Source organism: Bos indicus x Bos taurus, chromosome 17 (assembly GCF_003369695.1).
Source record: "Bos indicus x Bos taurus breed Angus x Brahman F1 hybrid chromosome 17, Bos_hybrid_MaternalHap_v2.0, whole genome shotgun sequence".
In the NCBI taxonomy this organism is placed as follows: Eukaryota; Metazoa; Chordata; class Mammalia; order Artiodactyla; family Bovidae; genus Bos; species Bos indicus x Bos taurus.
Window position 1 is genome coordinate 6,765,072 of NC_040092.1, and position 16,669 is coordinate 6,781,740.

A 16,669-nucleotide genomic window follows, 5' to 3' on the forward strand; every position below is an offset into this window, starting at 1 on the left:
TGTGTGTAGTGTGTATGGGGTATGTGTGTAGTGTGTGTGGTGTGTAGTGTGTGTGTGTGGTGTGTTGTGTGTGTAGTGTGTATGGGGTATGTGTGTAGTGTGTGTGGTGTGTTGTGTGTGTAGTGTGTGTGGTGTGTTATCTGTGTGTGTTGTGTGTGTAGTGTGTATGGGGTATGTGTGTAGTGTGTGTGTGTTGTGTGTGTAGTGTGTATGGGGTATGTGTATAGTGTGTGTGTGCTGTGTGTGTAGTGTGTGTGGGGTATGTGATCTGTGTGGTGCGCACGTTGTGATCTGTATGTGGTGTGTGACGTGTGTGTTATGTACGTATGTGATATGTGGGGTGTAAGATGTGTGTGGGGTGTGCATGTATCTGTGTGGTTGTGCATGCATGGTATGTGAGTGCACACAAGCGCACACACACACTCCTGTGCAGAGAAACGCAGCCCCGGGCCCCGCATCGCTGGAGGAAGGTGCTCCGGGCTGTCACAGCGGGAGCCGACAGCTGCCGGATCTGTTTGCTGTCACTCTGAGTCCCCATCATGACACACCCTCTTGAAGCCATCCCCTCGTACAGCCTGGTGTGGCTCATCTCAGCTGCCAAAACACATCCCGTGCAACCCAGGGCAGGCTCCGGGAGGGCAGGAACGGTCCTCCAGGAAAAAACCAACCGTTGGGAACCTCGAGGGCTCCCCCGGGCTTCCCCTGGAGGTGTGATGTAGCTGCACAGGGGCCCCCCAGCCGTCACAGGGCCATGCTTGGAGCCTCTGCCCCCGTCTGGCTGCCAGACCCCACTGTGTGAACTCACGGGTTGTTTAGAGAATTAACTAAGTTGACAGAGGTGATGCACTCCAAAGAGTTTGGCGTGCAGTAACTGAGTGTTTTCTCCAAGCCTCTGATAAGCTAACGCAATGCCAGGCACGTGGTGGGTCCTCACCGAACACTGGCTGGAGAGTGAGTGCCAGGGTCACTGCACATCAGACAAGCGATGTGGCTCGCGGGACATCAGATCTAACTACGTCTGAGCGCTGTGGGCTCCTGGGTGTGCACCAGCAAGGCAGGGGCCAGGCTTGAGATGGGGGGTGGAGGGGGGTGGTCCCTCCCACGGCTGCAGATGCCAAGGCTGCGAAGAGCTGACACAGCCGAGGAGTGGAAAAGGGCATGTGCTGGGGAGGACCTGTCCTAGGACTGTGTTTCCGGTTACCACTCACACCAAAAACGGGGGGAAGGGGAGTGATCAATCAGTAGGACGTCTGGGGAGTGCCTTAGGATGAAGCTTCTTCATCCCTCAGTGCCCGAAGTTGGGGGCAACATTTGTGTGTGTGTGTGTATAGTTGTATAATAGAGCTCAATTTGTACACACATCATGGAAGGAGCTCATCATCATCATCATCATCACAGCTGCCAAGTAAACTACTGAGTGTGTGCATGGTGTCAGGCCCTTGCCAAGAGTTCCATCTTCCCAGGAACTCTAAGAGGTGGGGACTCTATTACTATCATCCTCCTTTTAAAGGCAGGGAATTGAAGCTCACAGAAGTAAAGTGATTCATCCGAGGTCACACAGCCAATGAGGCGCAGAGTTAGGACCTGAACTCAAAACTTCCTTTGCTGTTGTCGTTCAGTTGCTAAGTTGTGTCCCACTCTTGTCGATCCCACAGTCTGCAGCACAACAGGCTTCCCTGTCCTTCACTATCTCCTGGAGCTTGCTCAAACTCATGTCCATTGAGTTGGTGATGCCATTCAACCAACTCATTCTCTGTCGTCCCCTTCTCCTCCTGCCTTCTTCAGTTTTTCTCAGCATCAGGATCTTTTCCAATGAGTCGGCTCTTCGCATCAGGTGGCCAAAATATTGGAGCTTCAGCTTCAGCATCAGTCTTTCCAATGAATATTCAAGGCTGATTCCCTTTAGAACCGACGGGTTTGATCTCCTTGCAGTTCAAGGAACTCTCAAGAGTCTTCTCCAGCACCATAGTTCAAAAGCATCAACTCTTCAGTGCTCAGCCTTTTTTGTGGTCCAGTTCTCACATCCATACATGACTATTGGAAAAACCATAGCTTTGACTAGACGGATCTTTGACAGCAAAGTGATGTCTCTGCTTTTTAATATGCTATCTAGGTTTGTCATAGCTTTTCTTCCAAGGAGCAAGTGTATTTTTAAATTTCATGGCTGCAGTCACCATCCTCTATGACAGGCAAAAGAAGGGCTTTTCCTCTTCCTGAAAAAGTCTCAGGATCTTTTGAGAGTGCCTTCCGCATGTCAAGAAGCATCAGGTGGAGACAGAAACATTTTCTGATTCTTTATGCCAGGCACTGAGCCCTGGGTAGAATTCATAGCTGTGGGATCATAGGCAAGTTACTTTACTTCTCTGGGCCTCAGTTTCTTCATCTGTAAAATGGGGATGATGATAGTCATCTCCTAGGGACAGTTGTGCACAGGGATATCATTTGGAGCTTCGGACTGGGACCAGGAGACCTGAGTTCTCACCCCTACTCTTTGTTGGGTTTAGCTTGAGTGCAGAAATTATTTCAAAGCTCTGGGGCTCCGTCTGTGTCCAGACCCTTTGTATGGAGGCTCCCAAACATCTGCCACCAAGAAATGGAGTCCACTTCTCCATCCCTCGAATCTGGTCTGGCCCTTCCTTTGTGATTCGCCATAGGATACCAATGATGTCGTGCCAATTCCTGGTCTAGGCTCACTCAAGAGGCAGTGAATGCTTCTGCTAATGGCTGTGGAATGCTGGCCAGTTGCTACAGGAAGGAGACCAAGCCAGCTGTTGGATGATGAGAGACCCATGGAGTAGAGGTGAGCCATCCCAGGCTATGGCTGCTTAGACTGACAGCCAGCCCACCCCAAATACGTGAGGCCAGCCATGGACCCATGGGGCCACCTACCTGGCCCATAGTTGTCCACAGACACAGCAGAGAGTCAGCTCAGACCAGGAGAACCCCCCTTGCTGACCTGCAGACTCATGAGACAGGACACAAATTTTTTGCCAAAGCCTTTGACTGTGTGGATCACAATAAATTGTGGAAAATTCTTCAAGAGATGAGAATACCAGACCACCTGATCTGCCTCTTGAGAAATTTGTATGCAGGTCAGGAAGCAACAGTTAGAACTGGACATGGAACAACAGACTGGTTCCAAATAGGAAAAGGAGTTCGTCAAGGCTGTATATTGTCATCCTGTTTATTTAACTTATATGCAGAGTACATCATGAGAAACGCTGGACTGGAAGAAACACAAGCTGGAATCAAGATTGCCGGGAGAAATATCAATAACCTCAGACATGCAGATGACACCACCCTTGTGGCAGAAAGTGAAGAGGAACTCAAAAGCCTCTTGATGAAAGTGAAAGTGGAGAGTGAAAAAGTTGGCTTAAAGCTCAACATTCAGAAAATGAAGATCATGGCATCTGGTCCCACCACTTCATGGCAAATAGATGGGGAAACAGTGGAAACAGTGTCAGACTTTATTTTTCTGGGCTCCAAAATCACTGCAGATGGTGATTGCAGCCATGAAATTAAAAGATGCTTACTCCTTGGAAGGAAAGTTATGACCAACCTAGATAGCATATTCAAAAGCAGAGACATTACTTTGCCAACAAAGGTTCATCTAGTCAAGGCTATGGTTTTTCCTGTGGTCATGTATGGATGTGAGAGTTGGACTGTGAAGAAGGCTGAGCGCTGAAGAATTGATGCTTTTGCACTGTGGTGTTGGAGAAGACTCTTGAGAGTCCCTTGGACTGCAAGGAGATCCAACCAGTCCATTCTGAAGGAGATCAGCCCTGGGATTTCTTTGGAAGGAATGACGCTAAAGCTGAAACTCCAGTACTTTGGCCCTCATGCAAAGAGTTGATTCATTGGAAAAGACCCTGATGCTGGGAGGGATTGGGGGCAGGAGGAGAAGGGGACGACAGAGGATGAGATGGCTGGATTACATCACTGACTCGATGGACATGAGTCTCAGTGAACTCCGGGAGTTGGTGATGGACAGGGAGGCCTGGCGTGCTGTGATTCATGGGGTCGCAAAGAGTAGGACACGACTGAGCGACTGATCTGATCTGATCTGATCACTGAATTTGGGGTAATTTGTTATACGGCAATAGCTGACTGAGAGGGCAATCTTGGGACAGGCTTTCCCCATCTCTGGGCCACAGTTTCCTCATGTGAAACAGGATGAAATTTGGGCTCTATGAACTGTGCTGCTCCAGATTCCCTAGAGTTTTTGGCTCTGGAAAAAAATCCTTTCTCTCTCCACTAATGGACTGGAGGGCTTTCTTTCTATTGCGGCCATTTCTCTTCATGATTTATGCTTGCCGTCTGGATATGGGTTCCCTTGTGGCTCAGATGATAAAGAATCTTCCTGCAATGCAGGAGACCCGAGTTCAATCTCTGGGTTGAGAAGATCCCCTGGAGAAGGGCATGGCAACCCACACCAGTATTCTTGCCTGGAGAATCCCATGGACAGAGGAGCCTGGTGGGCTACAGACCATGGGGTTGCAGAGTTGGACACAAATGATTGACTAACACATTGAGTGTCTGTGCTTCTGGGGGGCTGCCCTCAACTCTTTAAAAATATATATTAGTGGCATGCAGGATCTTTGCTTCATCATGCAGGATATTCCATTGCAGCACACGGACTCTGTAGTTGTGGCTGTGGGCTCTCTAGTCATGGTGTGTAGTGTCTCTAGTCGTGGCTGTGGGCTCTCTAGTCGTGGCTGTGGGCTCTCTAGTCATGGTGTGTAGTGTCTCTAGTCGTGGCTGTGGGCTCTCTAGTCGTGGCTGTGGGCTCTCTAGTCGTGGCTGTGGGCTCTCTAGTCGTGGCTGTGGCTCTCTAGTCGTGGCTGTGGGCTCTCTAGTCGTGGCTGTGGGCTCTCTAGTTGTGCTGCGCAGGCTCCAGAGTGCTTGGGCTCATCAGTGGCGGCACACGGATCTCAGTTCCCCAACCAAAGACTGAACCCCTGTCCTCATACTGCAGTGTGGAGTCTTAACCACTGGAGCAGCAGGGAAGTGCCTGCCCTCAGCTCTCGGCTCTCCCTTCTTGCCTGGCTCTTGGGCTGAGTTCTCACCTCCCAAAGAAGCTATATCTGTTTGATGGACAGGAGTGCCCCTGGACAGGCACTTAATTTTTAGGGCTTGGAATTAACTTAGCGCAGAACGGGTTGGCAGCAGCTGAAGAGACATATTCCATAGCTATCAATCATATGGTTACTGGGGTTTGCTATTAGGTTCTTTTATTTCTTGGCTGATGGATTGTGCTGGGGTCCATAAACAGGGAGAGATTTGGGGCTGTGCTCCACAGTGGACCCAAGAAAAGCAAACTGGAGCTTGGCTGAAATTTCATTTTTACAGAAACATATATATGTATATATAGAGAGGAAGTAGGTGTATATATATATATGAAGTAGATGTCCAGGAAAAGGGAGGAGGGTATCTCTTCAAGCCTCAATATTTCCTTCTGTAAAATGGGTCAAGGGATTTCTCCTTCGCTGAACACTTCATTATCATTTACTGTGTGGGTATAATACTGGATTTTGGCCCCAGAGACCTGGGTTCAAATCCCGCTTGGTTTCTTTCTAGCTGGGTGACCGTGGGCAAGTGACTTCACCTCTCTGAGCCTCTTGAGTTTTCCCATCTGTAAAATGGGAGCAATCACAATGTGACCACACAGGTTTCTCAAGTGAGAGTTATATGACTTGAAAAGCACTTAGTGGCTGGCAAACAGGAAATGCTCAATGAATTTAGATATTTTGATGCCAATGATAACTGCCATCATCATTCATGAAATAATTCCTGCCAAGTGTTTGCCATAAAGTCTGGCATATAGTAGGGATGATTATCTGCCAATTTGATGCCAGAAACCTTACTGAGAACTTTACATGTTGTTTAATAAACATACACATTCAAGATATCTCTCTCTCTCTCTTTTATTCAACAGATATTTATTGAGCACTTACTGTGTGCCAGGCCCTGGGGATATAAGCAAAATATCCCATTGCAAGGCAGCCACCTTCTGTCACCTGCCTGAAAATGCAGTCTGTAAGCAGCAGAGTCAGACTTCAGAGGAACTCTCTCTGACCCTAAAAGAGCTGATACCCACTCTAATGGCAGAAAGTGAAGAAGAACTAAGAACCTCTTGATGAGGGTGAAAGAGGAGAGTGAAAAAGCTGGCTTCAAACTCAAACTTAAAAAAATGAAGATCATGGCATCTGGTCCCATCACTTCATGGCAAACAGATGGGGAAAAGTGGAAGCAGTGACAGATCTTATTTTCCTGGGCTCCAAAATCACTTTGGATGGTGACTGCAGCCACAAAATTAAAAGACGCTTGCTCCTTGGAAGAAAAGCTGTGACAAACCTAGACAGAGTATTAAAAAGCAGAGACATCACTTTGCCAACAAAGATCCATATAGTATAAGCTATGGTTTTTCCAATAGTCATATATGGATGTGAGAGTTGGACCATAAAGAAGGCTGAGCACCAAATAATTGATGCTTTTGTACTGTGGTGTTGGAGAAGACTCTTGGGAGTCCCTTGGACTGCAAGGAGATCCAACCAGTCAATCCTAAAGGAAATCAACCCTCAATATTCACTGGAAGGACTGATGCTGAAGCTCCAATACTTTGGCCACCTGATGCAAAGAGTCAACTCACTGGAAAATACTCTGATGCTGGGAAAGACTGAGACAGAGGATGAAATGGTTGGATGGCATCACTGACTCAATGGATATGAGTTTGAGCAAACTCCAGGAGATAATGAAGGACAGGGAAGCCTGGTGTGCTGCAGTCCATGGCATCTCGAAGAGTCAGACATGACTTAGCTACTGAACAACAACTCTTTGACTCTAGAAGCTTTGTGTCTGGCATGCAGCATCTCCGAGGTTGTGGCCCCAGGGCTCAGCTCTTGCAGCCACACTCAGGCTGTCTTTCAGGGCCTAACTCTGACTTGCTGCGCAGTGCTGGGCAAGCCACCTTCCCTCTCTGGGCCTCCTGCCAGGTATTCCATTCTTGAGCCTCTTCTCCAACCACTCCTTGGTTTCTTTATTCCCCTTTTTATGCTTTACATTTTGAGAGAGCAAGAATGAGAAAGGAGAGAGATTTCAGAAATTCAGAAGGCTTCAGGGACTTCCGTCGTGGTCCAGTCACTGGGGCTGTATGCTCCCAACGCAGGGGGCCTGGGTCCAATCCCCGCTCAGGGAACTAGGTCTTTTAGCTGTGGTAAGACCCCATGTGTTGCAAAGACGATCAAAGATCCTGTGTACTGCAACTAAGACCCTGGCTGCTGCTGCTGCTGCTGCTGATGCTAAGTCGCTTCAGTCGTGTCCAACTCTGTGTGACCCCATAGACGGCAGCCCACCAGGCTCCACTGTCTCTGGGATTCTCCAAGCAAGAATACTGGAGTGGGTTGCCATTTCCTTCTCCAATGCATGAAGTGAAAAGTGAAAGTGAAGTCGCTCAGTCATGTCCGACTTTTATCGACCCCATGGACTGCAGCCTACCAAGCTCCTCCATCCATGGGATTTTCCAGGCAAGAGTACTGGAGTGGGTTGCCATTGCCTTCTCCGGAGACCCTGGCACAGCCAAATAAATAAATAAATATATTTTTAAAAAATTCTGAAAGATTTAAAAGATTCACATCCAGATGCACTTTAGGGTAAGCAGCGGATTCCTGACGGAACTGGCAAGTACAAGGTGGGTCAAGGACTAGGTATTTTGGGTATGAAGGAGGTACAGTCTGGGGGCTCCTGACTCATCCTACCCACCTTCTTACCTATGATACTGACAACACAATTAGAGGGTTCTAATTACTGCTGCTCCTTGGAAGAAAAGCTATGACCAACCTAGATAGCACATTAAAAAGCAGAGACGTTACTTTACCAACAAAGGTCCAAATAGTCAAAGCTACGGTTTTTCCAATAGTCATGTATGGATACGAGAGTTGGACCATAAAGGAGGCTGAGCACTGAAGAATTGATGCTTTTGAACTGTGGTGTTGGAGAAGACTCTTGAGAGTCCCTTGGACTGCAAGGAGATCCAACCAGTCCATCCTAAAGGAAATCAGTCCTGGGTGTTCATTGAAAGGACTGCTACTGAAGCTGAAGCTCCAGCAGTTTGGCCACCTGATATGAAGAGCCAACTCATTGGAAAAGACCCTGATGCTGGGGAAGATTGAAGGTAGGAGGAGAAGCGGATGACAGAAGATGAGAAGCTTGGATGGTATCACTGACTCGAGTGATACCATCACTCGAGTTTGAGCAAGCTCTGGGAGTTGGTGATGGACAGGGAAGCCTGGCGTGCTGCAGTCTATGCGGTCACAGAGTCGGATAGGACTGAGCCACTGAACTGAACTGAACAAGGTGGCTGCTGCAGTTCAGGGCATCCTCTGCGATGCCTGTAACACTGCTTGAGTCCTTGGTTCACAGGGGCCCCTCGGGCAATGCCCTTTTGCCATTACAGTTTCACCAAAGGACACTCCTCAGAATCCTGCTTGGAGGCCACCCTTTCTGTGACATTTCCATAACCCCAGTGCCTCAACCCAGCCCCTCCAGCCACAGCACTGTGCCTGTATTCCGCGGAGTTGTCTGCTTATGGTCCTACTTCCCTTCCTGACCTGTGAGTTGCTGGAGGCCTGGGACCCTGCCGGCTTCATCACTGAGACATATAGCTGCTGCCCCCAAAAGGTTGTTCAAGTCAATGCAAGTGTAGGCTATGGTGTGCATGTGAGCCCTGGCTCTGTCCTTCCCCAGCTGTGGGAACTGAGGCAGCCGCTTCGCTCTCTGCGGTGTCATTCCCGAATCCACAAAGCGGTGGGGATCAAGGCGGACTCATGAGGATCCCTGGCACCTGTAGTCCTCATTGACGAAGCGCCAACTACATGCCGGGCCCCATGTGATGCGCTCTGCGTACGTTATCTCTAAATTTGGGTAATTACCCCTCTGCAATTATCTCTGCTCACATTAGCGCTAATTTATGTAATTATTATCTCCACATAATAATGTTCACATTCGTTACTGCTCTCTGGGATGAATGATGCAGCTCAGGGCTGGGCACGCAGTAGGTCTTTCATAAATGATGACTAATTAGAGCCGCTATCCTAATGCCCACAGCATCAAGAGTTGGGCCCAGAAGACAAGGGGGAGAAGAGTCCCCCCTCTCGCGGGCCACAGGTGGCTGAGGTCCTCATGACTAAGCAAACATTCCAGCACCTACTACAGGCCACCTACCCAGCTAGTCCAGCAGCGCAAAGTCCTTCCCCTTTCCCCAATGTGATAAATAACAATTGCAAACACTTAGGCCACGTGAGGGGCCCCGAGGATGGAATTATTTTTACTATCAAAGCCAAATTGGTTTACTAAAACTGTCAGCGGAAACCAAGCAAGATAAATTAAAGCCAGCAGCTCCTGGGCTGCGTGGCTTCCTCGCTAGTGAGATGCTATTTTCTTTCCCTCTGTGGGAGGAAGCGGGCGCCAGGCCCAGATACTGCTCTGCCAAGTGTGTGCTGGGGTTTGCCGTGGAGAGACCCGGGCTGGTGACCCCGAGGGCTCAGCTCCCTCCTGCGATGCTTTAATCCTGTTAGCTGCCTGAACCCCTTCCCCTGCTGCCGGGTTTGGGCACATCCAGACTCCCTGATGTGGCCTTCAAGGCCCTGCCTGATCCCACGGCTTCCTCATTGGTGTCGTGCCTCTCATATCTCTGAGCTCCAGACACACAGGCTAGCTCCTCTCACAGGCTGGCGAAGACCCCAGACCCTGGAGACATGGCAAGCAGAGTTTGAATCCCAGCCGTGTGATCACAGTCACCGTTCTACTTCTATGCACGTGTGTGTGCTCAGTCGCTCAGTCATGTCTGACTCTTTGTGAACCCTGTGGGCTGTAGCCTGCCGGGCTCTTCTGTCCATGGGATTTGCCAGGCCAGAATACTAGAGTGGGTTGCCACTGCCTTCTCTAGGAGATCTTCCCGATCCAGGGACTGAACCCGCATTTCCTGCATCAGCAGGAGGATTCTTTACCACTGAGCCACCCGGGAAGCCCTCTACTTCTATGGGTTTATTCATCTGTAAAGTGGAGATAACAACCAGACTTGCCGCCTACGTTTGTTCACAAGGGATGTGAACGCCTGGGATGCATTAAACGCTCAGCGCATATTCCATGTTATGGATGAAAAATCAGAGTCACTCTTCCCGCTTCTGGACCTTAGCGTGGGCTGTTCCTTTTGGCTGGAACACTGTTCCCTCCATCTTTGCCTGTGTTCTGTCTGTTCCAGTTCACAGGCAGTGTGCTGGAACCAGTGGCTCCTTATGGGTCATATGAGCTGATTGTTAAGGGTCCAGGCATTTGGTGAGCCTGTTGATGTTGTGTTGATTGCTTGAAATTGGTTTCACAGTGTAAGTATTTACACCGAGGAAATTGGCAAATGCTGCAAATCAGGGAGCTGCTCCCCAGCCCACCAGCCAAGAAAAGCCATTGTGGAACCTTGACCAGCATCCTCCTGCTCTAGAATAACCCCATGTCTTTTGGGTCTGAGCAGCTGGCAGGATAGACGACTCCTTTCTGAGATGGGAAGATGAGTTAAAACAGGTTTGGAGAAAGAGAATCAGGGGGTTTAAGTCTGGGGACTTCATTGGAGATGCCTCTTAGATATTGAAGTGAAGAGGTGAGAAAGCAGGTGGAAGTAAGGTGAGCATAAGAGCTGTATATTGCTCCTAGGATTACTTGGAGGAGCAAATCAATTAACACTTGGGAAGAACCTCGCAGACAGTAAGTACTCAGTGATGAAAACGGCTTTCCTCACCACCTGCATGAGAAATGACCTTAACCACCATCTAGACTTGCAGTTCCTCAAGTCCGAATCTGGTAGGGAGATACTTCTTATAAAGAGGGGGCATTATTTCTAAAAATTGAATTTACATTCAATAATATTGCAGAGAATATTCAAATATATTGCAGAGAAACGCAAATCAAAACTACCATGAGGTCTTACCTCACACTGGTCAGAATGGCTTCGTTAAAATGTCCACAAATAACAAATGCTGGAGAGGGTGTGGAGAAAAGGGAGTGCTCCTACACTGTTGGTGGCAGTGTAAACTGGTGAGCCCCTACGGTGAACAGTATGGAGGTTGCTCATGGAATGAAAATAGAGCTGCCATACGATCCAGCAATCTTACTTCGGGCATATAGCTTGACAAAACTATCGATATAATTTGAAGAGATAAATGCACCCCAATGTTCACTGCAGCAGTATTCACAGTAGCCGAGACATGGAAGCAACGTAGATGTCTGTCAACAGGTGAACGGATAAAGAAGAGGTGGTACATATACACACGGGAATACCGCTCAGCCATAAAAAGAATGACGTAACGCCACTTGTAGTGACACAAGCAGACCGAGAGACGATCACATTAAGTGGAGTAAGTCAAAGGCAAATACCGCATGATATCACTTATACGTGGGATCTAAAATATGACACAAATATCGTATGATATCACTTATACGTGGGATCTAAAAATGACACAAATGAGCTTATCCACGAAACAAACGCAGGAGCGCAGAGAACAGACTTCTGGCTCCTGAGGGCGAATGGGGTGGGGGGAGGAAGGGTTGGGAGTTTGGGATCAGCAGATGCAAACTGTTATGTAGGATGGATAAACAGCAAGGTCTTATTGCATAGCACAGGGAACTATATTCAATATCCTGCGATAAACCATAATGGAAAAGCATATGAAACAATACATGTAACCCCTACCCAACCTCCACACTCCAGCCACATTAAACTCCCGTTTAGCCACTAAGTGGGCCACTTTCTCTCTCATTTCCAGACTTTGCACATGCTGTACTCACTGTCTGGACCCTCTTCATTTCTCTTCATCACTTGTGAATCTTCTTTCATCCCATCCCATAAGTCACTGCCTCCTGGAAGCCCTCCATGATTTCACACAGATGCCTGCTCTCCCCATCATTGCTCTTATCACACTGCACATAGTTTCATGTCCTCATTCACTAGACAGTGAGGGTGGAGACTGTTCCACCTTTCTCACAACTGTATCTCCAGTGCCTAGCCTCGTGTTCCCACACAGTAGGTGCACAGCATTTTTTTTTTTTCAGAGTTTATAGAGACCAGTCAACCCACTCTTCCAATATAAGCTTTATGGCTGAGTTGGCAACTATCAGAGCCTTTTCAGTGCTTGGCTCATAGCAGATACTCAGAAAACATGTCTTGAATGAACGAACACTTTATTCCAGGCTCTAGAAGTCAGAGAGCTAAGAATGGGAGAAAGGGGGTGACTTATCATTGAGGAGGGAGGGAGGCAGTGGGCAAGGGAGACTTAACACCTGCCTCCAATAGCCACAAAACACCATGTTCCAGGAATCTCATTATAGATGAGAAAAGCCAAAGCCCAGAGAGAAGTCCAGAGTCACAGCTGTAGGTGGAGGAGAAATTCTGACTCAGGTTGGCCCGACCCCAAAGCCACAAGAGACAACTGTATAAATCTATGACTCAGGGCAGCCTCTGAGGACACTCCCTCTGCCTCCAAGGGACTGCTCCAAAGACAGTCACTCATAGTCTTGCAAATCATCTTCCTCTTGCCAGGCTCCTCTGCAAAGCCAGGTAGCCCTGGAGTTCTGCTTCCTAGTCAAGTGGGTTCTATTCAAGCTTGTGGGGAGAGCTGACCCCCAGAGGTCCTGTCTGCATCCAGAGAGGCCCTCCTGAACTTGGCACCCAACCACGTGTCCGAGCCTGCTGGCAAGCCCTTTCTTCTGCTTTTCTAGCCACCACTGTCTGTCTCTGTACCCTTCTCCTGATCCCTGTGGACTGAGAGAGGGAAAGTTCTGGATGGAGCATCTAATAGGTATCCTCACTGAGTATTGGAAAATAGACACACAGCCAGGGAAAGTCCATTCATTATAACACGTCTCTTTCATTTGGCAATCACTGTCTGAGCATCTGCTGTGTCAGGCTCTGTGTAAGATGCCGGAAGAGCGATAAATCAGACCAGGTCCTGACTGCAAGGACCTTCTTGTCTAGTTGAGTGAGACAGACAGGAAAACAAACTACTGTGTGTGTTAGACTTCCTTCCTCCTCCTGACCACACTGGCCATTCGGTCCTCTGAAAATGCTGTCCTTGCTCTTGGCACAGGGCCTTCAGGGGATTCTGTTCCTTTTGAATATGTTCACTCCAATTCATCTTTACATTCTGAGCCTTCTCAGATGCTCCAGGAAAGGCTTCTCTGACCTTCCTCTTGACATCAGATCCCCGTTATAGAATCGCATAGCATCAGGCACCTTTCCTTACCAAGGTGCTTTAACAAAGTTACATTGAAGCATCTCCTCATTTAGTGCATGCTTCCTGAGCAGACTGAATTTCCTGAGGACAGGAGCTCTTTCTGGGTGTGTACAATGTTGCTCCCCCACCATAGGGACCCCGGTTCTTTGCACAGCCCCCGACACACAGGAGGTGCTTAATTAATAGTGGTCGAAACAATCAAGCAGGAGCAATTTCTTCCTCAACTGGCTAGACCTGGGGGTCCACCCATCAGAAACACTCACAACTGGATGTCTAAGAAGATCCGCTTCTCCTCGCCCACATGGATCTTCCAGACACAGTCTTCACCTTCCACGTAGGGCTCCGGCCAGTTTGGTGACAGCACCACCCCGGCCACGGCAGAGAGCTCCCCACCACACATGGCTGTAAAAGACACAGACAGACAGACATGATGCATAAGGAAACAGATATGGTATAACAGCTAGGAGTGTGGGCTATGAAACCAGACAGTCCATAGTGTGGAAGGATTAAATTCAGACCAGCCACCTGTCTCCTCCAGCGGAAGGCTGGCAAAGGCGGTCTAAGGACATTGTACTGGGGGTTCTGCGACCCTGGGGTTCAACCAATTGAGAAGCAAAAGTCTTTGAGAAAATTCCAGAAAGCTTCAGAAACCAAACCTTGAATTTGCCACTCACCAGCAACTGTTCACATAGCATTTACATTGCATTTAGGACATTCCTGTATCATTTACATTGTGTTTGCAATCGTCTACGTAGTATTTACTTTGTATTATAAGTAATCTAGAAATGATTTAAAGTATATGAGAGGATGTGCCTTTTTATAAAAGGGACTTGAGCATCCATAAATTTTTGTATTGGGTTGGGGGGTAGCGATGGTTCTGGAACCAGTCCCTTGCAGATACTAAGGGATGGCAGTTGCTCTTTCAGGACCAAGGACAGAGCCCAAGGTTTCAAGGAACTCTTCAACAGCCTCCCCCTTGAGCAGGGGGTGTACTGATCAAGAGATGGTGCATCTGACTCATGTGGACCTGAGTTCGAGTCTTGTCTCAGCCACCAAAGGATCTGTTGACAAGGCATGTAAGTTCTTGGAGCCTCAGCTGTCTCCCTCTGGACAGCAGGAAGAAACACCAGTGTGGACCTCACTGGATAATTCTGAGGCTTAACTGAGCTCATGGATGTCAGACACAGCACAGTGCCAGGCACAAGGTAAGCATTCAGTAATTCTTAGTTAATGTTACTGTGGAGGGTCCTGGCTCTGAACTGGAAGTGGAGATGTGTGGCCACACCTGGCCCTTTAAATCTCACTCTGCGTTTGCCTCTTTGGAAAGTTCTCAATGTGGCAGAGGCCAAAGCACCAATATATTCCGCTCTGTTAAACCAGCACATTTAATACAGGGATCAATCCCTCACCACGGCAAGGCTATGACTTCACGCCAACCACCATCTGGGCGGCGGCTGCCAGGAGCCAGGGCTCTGTTCATTATTCCACATTCCCCACATGAGTTCAGGCTCGGAGCGGCTCAGCGGTCTTAAATATGGAGAAGCAGGGAGGGCAGGGCACTGGGCACCCACATAGCTGAGGGTTCCAGAGAGCCGACACTGTCCAAAGGGGCAGAGAGCACAGCTTTCGGAGAAGAGAGAGACCAGAGTTCCATGCCTGCTTCTGCCAATTACCCTCAGTGTGTTCTGAGGCATGTCACATCACAGCTGCTATTTCTTCGTCTGTACATGGGATCAATAATAATATGCACCTCAGGTGGTGGGCTTCTCTAGTGGCTCAGCAGTAAAGAATCCTCCTGCCAATGCAGGAGAGTTCAGTCCTTGAGTTGGGAAGATCCTCTGCAAGAGGAAAGAGCAACCCACTCCAGTATTCTTGCCTGGGAAATCCCATGGATGGAGGAGTCCGGTGGGTAACAAACAGTCCATGGAGTCGCAAAGAGTCAGACATGACTTAGCAACTGAACAAGACAGGATTGTGGTGAGGATGAAATCATATAATGGACAGAGTGCCTGCAACAGTTTTTTTTTTTTTTTGCACTCCTCTTAACAACTATTATTATCATCATTATCATTAATTAGACTCAGGGTTGCCATGTGCTGTTGGGTGAGTTGTGCACTGCACAAGTCTGCATAGTGTATGTAGGAACTGAAATCCATGCAGAGATCTTCTCACCAAGCTATGCACGATGGGGCCTTGTGTCTGGAGGAAGGGGCCCCTTTTCAATTTTATCCATTTTGTGATTTTCTCAAGGATCAGCAGCAAACCTGACCCAAAGGAGAGTGAGCCCTGGAAACGGTTCTGATCCTAAAATCAGTACACAAGCTGGATCTCTTCATCTGAAGGAGTAGAGGGCCCTGGGACACCCTGGAGGGAGGGCTGTGACCCACTCACCTCTGCACAGGGGCTCTGTGTCATTCCAGTACGGGTCTCGCACGTTGATGCACTCAATGATGGCCGGGCCCTGCTCCAGAGAGTGGCCAGGGTCACAGGTAAACTCCACTATGGTCCCGATGTTATAGGTTGGGTCGGACGTGGTGAAGTTCCCGTTCTGAATGTAGGGCTCGTAGCAGTGGCCTTTCTCAAAGGCTGGGGCCAGAAAACAAAAGAGGGCAGCTGCTCACGCGAGCCAGGGGAGGCTCACAGGGCTGTGCTTACGTGAGTCAGGGGAGGCTCGCGGGGCTGTGCTCACGCGAGCCAGGGGAGGCTCGTGGGGCTGTGCTCACGCAAGTCAGGGGAGGCTCGCCGGGCTGTGCTCACGAGAGTCAGGGGAGGCTCGTGGGGCTGTGCTCACGAGAGTCAGGGGAGGCTCGCGGGGCTGTGCTCACATGAGTCAAGGGAGGCTCGTGGGGCTGTGCCACAAAAGCAGGTGCCCCTCCTGCTGCTCAGCGAAGTCCCATGGAAAACGGGTACCAGACCCCCCACTCCAGCTCCTGCTGACCTGCTGAGGGCCCTTGGCCATTCACCTGGCCTCTCTACCTCTTTATTTTCATATCTGAAATGGGAACAAGGACCGTTGCCTCCCCAACCCCAAAGAGGCAGCCTTTGGAAGTCCAAGGGTCAGTCTAGCCATGGCCTCCTCTTCAGTCTTAGCAGGTCACATTTCTACCTCCCAAGACCCAGCCCTGCCATGCTTCCCACAGCGACAACCCAGCAGAGGGGGCGGCCCCCCAGGACCCTCACCCTCGAACCGGATGTTGAAGGCTGAGGCCGCCGGCGGCTGGTTGGACGTGAATTCTATGCGGATGGTGTGGCCATCGCTCAGCAGGCCCTCAAAGGGGACATTCTCGGTTTGGAAGGAGTCGTAGAGAAGAGTGGACTTGTTGGTCAACCCTCTGTAGACCATCATCCTGGCAGTGCGGAAGGAGATGGGGGTCAATGAGAGGTCTTCAGGG

General features: G+C 49.2%; 1 protein-coding gene across 3 annotated transcripts in view; it reads right to left on the reverse strand.

Annotated features, from left to right (window-relative positions):
• The window catches only part of SEZ6L (seizure related 6 homolog like), a 191,487-nt gene that overhangs the window by 39,225 nt on the left and 135,593 nt on the right, over nt 1-16,669 (reverse strand). For all 3 annotated transcript variants that reach the window (XM_027566454.1, XM_027566453.1, XM_027566452.1), the window contains exons 7-9: nt 16,458-16,624; nt 15,669-15,863; nt 13,541-13,679 (exon numbers count right to left, since the gene is read on the reverse strand). In XM_027566454.1, coding sequence (XP_027422255.1) covers nt 13,541-13,679; nt 15,669-15,863; nt 16,458-16,624 — 501 coding nt within the window. The remainder of the gene's footprint in view (nt 1-13,540; nt 13,680-15,668; nt 15,864-16,457; nt 16,625-16,669) is intronic.